Source organism: Eurypyga helias, unplaced genomic scaffold (genome assembly GCF_000690775.1).
Source record: "Eurypyga helias isolate BGI_N326 unplaced genomic scaffold, ASM69077v1 scaffold18860, whole genome shotgun sequence".
NCBI classification, from domain to species: Eukaryota; Metazoa; Chordata; class Aves; order Eurypygiformes; family Eurypygidae; genus Eurypyga; species Eurypyga helias.
Genome location: NW_010226586.1, coordinates 17,610 through 25,946, shown reverse-complemented (window position 1 = coordinate 25,946; position 8,337 = coordinate 17,610). Strand labels below are relative to the sequence as shown.

The 8,337-nt window shown below is 39.8% G+C and overlaps 1 protein-coding gene across 2 annotated transcripts in view; it reads right to left on the bottom strand.

The window, feature by feature from the left end:
* The window catches only part of RGS17 (regulator of G-protein signaling 17), an 8,353-nt gene extending 2,415 nt beyond the window's left edge, over positions 1–5,938 (bottom strand). The window contains exons 1-3 of one of the 2 annotated variants that reach the window (XM_010153672.1): positions 5,841–5,938; positions 4,401–4,478; positions 2,260–2,494 (exon numbers count right to left, since the gene is read on the bottom strand). In XM_010153672.1, coding sequence (XP_010151974.1) covers positions 2,260–2,494; positions 4,401–4,429 — 264 coding nt within the window. In that variant the 5' untranslated portion in view covers positions 4,430–4,478; positions 5,841–5,938. Of the gene's footprint in view, positions 1–2,259; positions 2,495–4,400; positions 4,485–5,840 lie in introns of those variants that run through there. The other variant, XM_010153666.1, reaches the window with a different exon arrangement.
* Between the last annotated feature and the right edge of the window lie 2,399 nt (positions 5,939–8,337).

The window sequence follows — 8,337 nt, the reverse complement described above, 5'->3', positions numbered from 1 at the left end:
GAAGTTGCCCCGGCCCGTGGCAGGGGATTGGAACTAGATTGTCTTTAAGGTCCCTTCCAACCCAAACCATCCAATGATTCTATGAATATTTGCTGTGACTTGGTTATTGGCCACAAGGCACAACTATGGTGCAGCCTAACTGCGAGTTAACCGTGGCCTATTCATGCGAGCTAACTGTACCTATGACTCAAGGGTGCTATCTCCACAGAACGTCCATGATACCTGCTTGATGCACACTCTCCATCTAAGTGCTCATTGCTACACCTGCACCCAGCACCCTGGGGTGTGCAGTGCTGCCTCAGCAGCCATGGACAGCCTCCTCACCTCCCTACCCTGGCGCTTCCCCTCCTGGGGGCTGGCATGGCTCTCTGGGCAGCCCCACAGGTAGCTGAGTTACGGAATCCATCCATCCATCCGAAAGCAGCATTTCTTTTCTGGGCTGTTTTTCAACCCAGGCATTTTTCTGATTGAATTCATTGTCCAATGACTGTCGCTGTGCAAGCAGACCGGTGTGCACAGCAGGACTGAACAGACCAGTGGGGCTGCTCGGCCAGTGACTACCTGCTTTTAGACACACCAGCGTGCAGGGGTGTAGTGTTATCTCTAGCTTTGAGAAGCAGTGTTGCAGCCATGAGTCTTTGGAATTTAGCTGAATTGATTTCAATCCTGGGCCATGGCGTTTCTGTAGCACAGAAAGGACACACTCAGATTCAAGCAATTCTCCCCGACACATATGCACATGCATGTATCTTAGCAGAAACTGTGCAGCTAGCTAATTGGTTCTTTGTTATCAACTGTAGCAGCTGGGGTAAAAAGCTCAAATTTGGCAGGATGGTGGGGTTTTGTGCCACTGAATATAGTAAAATTTAATTGCACTTAGAGAATGGTAAATATTTAATTATGGAACTATTAATTTACATTGGAGTTTTTCAGTGACTCACTACAGCCAGATGGCAAAAATAGTTAGAATTCCTAAAGGTATTTTCTCGCTAAACAGAAGAATACAAGGTTTAAAACACTATGACCTTCTGCCTCAATGCCTTCATCACGGAACAAGTGATGCTAAATATTTCAGCTCTTACGCCTAAAGATAACATCTGGAATGGGATGCCTGGATGAACAAGAACTTTTCAATTCCCATGCTGATCTAAAGCGCTGCGAACAGTTCTTGTTTGCCTCATAAGATTTGCAGTAGGGGCTGGAGAAACTGGAGTGATGACACCTGCACATGTCCAGAACATCAAGTTTGTGGGTAGGTTTGTTAAACCCTAAGTCAAACAACGCTTAGTGTTTGAATTTTAACTGCTGGTTGATCTTTGCTTAAAAACAAAACTGAGCCTTCCGCACATATATATGTGCTAGAGATATTATATGAAAAACTCATTGTTAGCTTGCTGTACTGGCAATAATCTCACTCCAAAGCAAAAGCATACACTATGGCACAAGAGAAGATAATGGAGCTATAAATTGCTTGTTGGCTTCATTCATTATTACTGAATGTAGTGCAGAAGTAAAATGTAGGAAGCAAGGTCCACAGTGAGCACAACTGAGCTTATAACACCATTGAGTAGAAAGTCAGTTGCAATGCACAGAGACAAGGCAAAGGAGCTAAAGGTACGTGACATGGTCTAAGAAACCCTCTTCTATAGTGCTTGTATATTTATATGTCTCCTTATTCCAAAACATGGCTTGTTAGGGGATACTTTTTTTTTTATTCCAGGTGACGATAATTTCAGAATTTCCCTATTGCAGTGTAAGGGTTGAAGAAATTATACATTTCCCAGATATTATCATACCTTTATTAGGAAAATACATGGTCTCTATGCCTGAACTCTGACACAGGAATAACTAGTGCAAAATTAGTTTTTTTCCCAGACAGCTGTTGCAGCAGATAAATTTATAACGATTTTGATTCAAATTGCTTCATTTTGGTGCCTTTTTTCCAGAAATCCATTTGTATTACATGCCTTCCTCTCTGGCAGGCATGTAGCATTACTAAAGAAGCATGTCTATTTCTCAGCCTTCTCTTATTGGGGTTTCTTGGGTCTTATAGACAGCTTTGAGGTGTTGTGGCCAGTGATGTTAAGTGGCCCAGCATCTGTGTCTCCACTTTTTCTGTGCTTTCCTTTCCTGACTTAGCATCCATACTGACTTTCACCTGACAGATCAGGCACTTTCAGACCCCCATGTGGCAATCCAGGGTATAACATTTCTGCCCTGGAATAACGGAAAATGCCGATGTAACATTTACAGCTTTACCTCTTTTGGTGATAGTATAGAAATGTAATCTTCATAAATAAGTCTTGCTTTTTCTTCAATAACTTTCTTGTTCTGTTCCTTCTTTAGATCTTCACATGCAAGCCAGAAAAGCAGGTTCTCCTCACTATACTCTGTTCGAAGAAACTCTCTGAAAAGGTTCCTCCCAGCTGGTGTTTTCATCATCTTGTCAAAATTCTGAGCCCAAGACAAAATTTCATCTGCAGTAGGGTTTTGGCTGCAAAAGCAAAGTATCATTACAAATATGCTTCTATTTTTGTAGCAGTGTTTTCATACGTTCATCCAAAAATTCTCCTTTCAACTGCACTTCAGTCCAGCGTGAAAACTGGAAGCAACAACGCTTCAGCAGTGACAGGGGAATTTTGTTCACTCTTCACTTGTTCATTCATTATCTCAATAGCCCACTAAACGTGTTTAATCTTACAAGACATGCACTTGGCTTTCTACAAGTTTTCTACCAGTGTTGTTAGCCATCAGACTAAAAACTAAAATCCCACAATAGCATTGAATTCCTGCCTCCGCAATTAAAGAAGATGTGATTTCAGGGAGCTGGCAATAGGCTCTCTTTCGTGAGGAGTTTAGATGACACCTGATGGCCCTGCTTGCTTCTGATGGTGTTTGGCCAATCACTGGCTGCCACACAATTTGGTTCAGGAAGGACAAGGAAAACAAAAGGCTCTTGGCAGCCAAGAGCATACTAATGAGGCCCAACAAAATAGTAATTCAGAGAGCTTTTAAATTAGCATATTTCTCTGTGCTTGTACCTAAGGGTTGCTAAGCTTCCCTCTGTTTGGTGCTATTGACCTGAATGATGATCTATTGGCATGAGATGTGGTGGATGTTGCTGGCAGAATTGGAGAGAGAAGAAATGGGAAAAAGTCCTTATTCCCATTTTCTGAATGAAACTATTTGTGGTGTGTAACAGTGGGCACATTGGATAAGTGATCAGAAGACTAACTTGTGTCACTAATCCATTAATGTACCAATGAATAGCTTGAGAAAGTAATACTCCAAGTTACTTAACAACAATTAAATATTTCAGACTTAATTCTGATCACTCACTCTCCCTTTCCTGACAGGATCCAACACAAGAGCTTTATTAGCTGTTGCTAATAGCTTCTGTGTAATCATGTTGCACAGAAAGTGACATTTGTCTATATGATTTCTCTTCAAGTGCATTTGTCAACTCCTACTCTGCATGCAAGGCAGGCTGGATGATGGGAAGCTATTTGTGATAGATTTTAGGCTGTCCAAAAGATCTAATCAATGAAAAAGTGTTTAACATTTAAACTATACAGCAAAATAATTGTATTCTGAATCAAAAAGTATAAACAGAGGTGTTTGAAGGTGAAGCCTTCTCTCTGAGGAGAAAGAAAAGAACGTGCTGAGGTGGATGGAGCTGACAAGCAACCTGTGCTCCCTCGCTGTCTGTTGGGAAGCTCTCTTCACGACAGCATTTTGTGAAAATTTCTGACATCAGCTTCTCATAAATGACCAGAGTGGCAATGAGGACAATGAGTTGTTCGGGTTGCTTTTACCATCAATCATTAAGTTTTAATTTACTTTTTATGGGATTAGAGAACTCAAGGCCACTGATATGTTAGCATTTTTGCCAACACACTAAACATGAGCCCAAGCTTTAGACAGAAATAGAAGCTCAGACTTTCAGTACGTGTCAGTCTGGTTTTCAATGTATGTTTCCTCAGTTAATTCCTGTGGAACGACAGTCCAAGCTGTTTTATGGGAGGTAGCCATGTTAAAAATCTGACTGTGAAGTACTAACCTGTACTAACTGTGCCTGTTAGGTTTCCTTCTTGTCTGGATAAACAGAAGAAAATGATCCCACAGATAATAGAGGCTCCATTTAGCGACCCACAGGTCTATGGAACCATCCATGCACTTCCTATTTCTCCCCGCAGTTCTTCCTCACAAATAAGAAACCGTAAATAAGCCTGATTTATTAATGTCTCTGCTGGTATTTTATTGTCAGGCCAGATTTTGCTTCCTTTTATATAGATTTTTTTTGAGGAAAAGTAATTAAAAGGATATTCCAGAAGGCAGTTCTTGATACTAGTTATAGGTAAATTGAAAACATTTACTAGACAACAGTTTGATCAACTTACCATTCTTCTATGACTTGGATACTCTCCATTTTGGTCGTATGTGTTGGCCTTCCTGCATTGTCCCCTCTATCTTCATTCCTAACAGTGAGGCTGCAATGTAGTACAACACTTTATTTTGTCTAGAGAAAGTTAATTTAAAACAATGACTATAGTAATGAAAACTTTCAAAAGGTATAAACCTATCTAAAATGTAATTTTTCACTCTTGTCCCTAAGATTTTGGAGATAAATTTTTGATACTGACTTTTCCCCTTAATTCTGATTAATATTAATGAACAATTTCCATTAGCATGTCTAATTTTTTACAAGCTCACAGTTTATCCACTGAAAGATGGATACAAACTTAGAGATCACTTTTGGAGTGATTTCACTTAGTAAATTGAGAATATTAGTAACAATAAGGGTAAGAGGGATAAGAACATCTGAATTGGACATTGATGTTTTGGTGCCCCATCAGTTCTGGATGGTTGTTCAGTCTTTATGAACATTCCCTTTTTTCTCTCCAGGATACGGTGGCAGTAGGTGTCTCAGATACAGAACTTAGCACGTGGCAGCTCCTTATGATTTCCTCCTCTGACCTAACATCTTTTTCATTCCAAAAAGCAGAACTTAATGGCCTCTCAACAGAAAGGCATCCATTACCCTCATATTACCACAAGTAAGGAAAAGAAAGACCTCCTTTATGGAAGGATGGTTTTAGGTGGTGGTTTGTTTGTTGTTGGTTGTTTTTTTTTTTAAAGTAACTGGCATTACTTATTTTTCTGTAAATATCCTTTTAATCGGATTTGCTTTAGTGGTAGTGACTTTCTGTGTGTGTGCTGTCTATGAACATTCTGGAACACGATATTGCCAGCAAAAACACAATTCCTGATAACTACTGAAATAAGGCACATTTTGAATGACCTAAGTATTCGTATAGGGAACCTGGTTCCATTAATTAAGCTTAAGAAGTGGAACATAGTAAGTAGATGGAGATTTCCCTTTGTCAGGTGTTTCCTATGTGTCCAGTTGAGAGAAAACAAGCAACCAAGCAAAAAATCCCCTCTCCCAATCCCAAGAGAGCTCACATTTTGAATATTGAGTGTTCACCATACAATGATGCTCTCAGTCATCCTAAGTGGCAAGATAGAAAAATATGTTGGTAATATAAAGCTTCTCCCTCCCACCACTAGGCTGAGTAACTTCTGCTCAGCTCTAAGAAGAAATCCCAGCTCTGAAACATTTTTAGCACAAATAATCTTTCTCTCTAGTCCCTCTCCACTGATGAGTTTCTTCAATTTTTTTCAAAAGTTTGGCAGAGTTAATAGATGATCTCAAATACTCTTCTGAAAACTGGAAGTTTAAGCTCCCAGGTAAAGCAGAGCACATATTAAGACTTAAACATTACAAAGACGTACACTTGCAAACGAAGCTGTTTGATACTGGTTGCTCCTTCACTTACCTGCCAAGACCTTAGTTCAGGCCCTTGGTCCTGCTTCCCCTGTTACAGCGTAGGAATGCAGCTCCAGTGCTGCTAAGGTGTTAGGGTGTCATCAACTGCTGCAGGAGAAACAACACATCCTGAACTCTGGGGTTGGCAGGTAAAAAGCCTTTCTGACTCCTCTGACCTGTTACTCAGTCTATAGAGGGAGCACCCAGGAAAGCCAATGGGAGTTCCGTATACAGGAGGAGAAAAAAAGGGACCATCCACTTTCTGTCTTGTAATCTTTAAGTCCACACATGTCACTTTGCATCTGGCCAGAGCACAAAGTGGGGGTGAGGGAGAAGCAGGGAAGTCACGGTAAAAAGCCTTTCTGACTCCTCTGACCTGTTACTCAGTCTATAGAGGGAGCACCCAGGAAAGCCAATGGGAGTTCCGTATACAGGAGGAGAAAAAAAGGGACCATCCACTTTCTGTCTTGTAATCTTTAAGTCCACACATGTCACTTTGCATCTGGCCAGAGCACAAAGTGGGGGTGAGGGAGAAGCAGGGAAGTCACAAAGGTTCTCTCTCTCCTTCCTTTTGCAGTCTGTAGGTAGAGCAGCGTTTGTCTTCTCTGCTGGGTGCAGAGAACCGAGTGTTCTTTGGTTCCATGGAAGAGTAACACCATGGAAGGAGGAAACAGCTTGTGCAGGTTGGGAATGTAACAGGCAGTTCACCTGAGTCTTTCCAAAAAAGAATGAAGCTGTCCGTTTTCTTTCCTCCATCACATGAGCAGCAGCTAAGCTGTACTGAGATAATTTAGTTGTTGGGCAGTAGACATCCAAGGTTTGGATGTAGAGTTTTACTGGAAGTAGAAGGTGACTCATCTGAGAGCAGTTAATCTAATTTAATTTGACATTTGGGATCAAATACTGTTTGCTTTGCTTATGCAAAATCTTTGCTAAACTTAGGAAAACCAACATGGACTGATGAAGGTGGAATACAAGGAGTGGTGAGCAGGAAAGAGAAACAGGAAAACGGACAAGAAAGCCACAAAGACTTCACTGCACTTTTTTATCGAAGGAGGAACAGATAGGCCCTATGCATTTTGATTATCTACAAGACTACATCTCAATTAAAAGGTCAGATGCTGGGTCCAGAGTGTAGCGTGCAGTCTTCTGGTACCTCTACCAGAGTGAGAATGTGAGTGCACACTTGGCCCTAATTCCTTCTTCTCACCATTCATAGCTGGACTTCAATAGCTGAAGTTAGTCAGAGTTGCAAACTAGGGAAGACTCTACTGAAAGGAATGTTATATTTGGTTGGAACAATTTCTCAGGTTTGGGTATTGTATTTAAAATTGTGCTAAATTTATAATATGTCGTGGCCTAAATTCTTCATTATGTTTCCTGTGACAAATGCTAACACTACATTTCAACTTCTATTTATCTACATCTGTCAAGGCTGAAGTTCCATCGGATACATTACTTTTGATATGTTTTTCCTGTGAAAGAAACCATCACTTTTATACAGAAGTACATTCAGTTCAGACATGTTCTGTTTTCACTCACGGAACTGGTTCACGTTTGCTTAGGAAAAAAAAAATTAAATATTTACACATTTGTGACTGCAAAGCTATTTTGAATGCAGCCTTTAAATAACTCTGATCACAATAACAGATTGCTACCTTTTACCTCAAGATGACAACACTGCATTGCTATTTGCTAAGTTGCTATCTTCAGTTGAAAATACCCTGTCCACATTTCTGTGGAATTCAAGCAGTCCTCGGCAGCGAAAGCACCCTGCATACCTGGAGTTGGTGTCCTTGACACATTACTCCATCATAGAAGCTACCTGAGTATGTCAGAAGAATTATGCTGTATAGTGTAAAACTAAACAGAGCAAAAGTAACAGGATAAAGATTAACAAAATTATCTTACTTAGTTAAGACTTCAAGAAGAGAAAATTGCTGAAATGCCTTAGTTAAATGGAAGGGAAGTGTTCTAAAGAGACATCTGATGTAAATTAACATCTATGGTACCACTAATATTTACTAGTTGGAGTATATCCAGGAGATGTCTTTAAAATTTAGAGATGTAAATTACCCATGCTAAAAGCACAAAAAACCCTAATGCTTTAAAAAGAGAGAGTTTGAGATGTTTAAAGGCAGAGTTTAAGTGAAAAGCAGAAGCACTGGTTTGTTTTCTGTTCCTATAGAAGATTTGTTCTGTCCACTTTTATGTTGATTTTATTGTTCTGGAGAGTACAGTAAAAAGTATTTCAGTAAACCCAAGTGTCCTGAGCTCAATGTACCTTTCAAATATATCTTGGCTTCCTGACTTCTACAAAAATTATAGTTTCTTTAATTCCTGCAACAGTATTATTATAAGTAATTTCTGTTTGGATTGAGTGTATTTCTATTTTGCAACTTCACAGACTTTATAAATAAAAATGTTAATGACTAGCAACTACTTGAAAAAGTATACAAATTGAACAAATTTCCTGATATAAGGTTAAACTGGTTCAGGATCCTAGT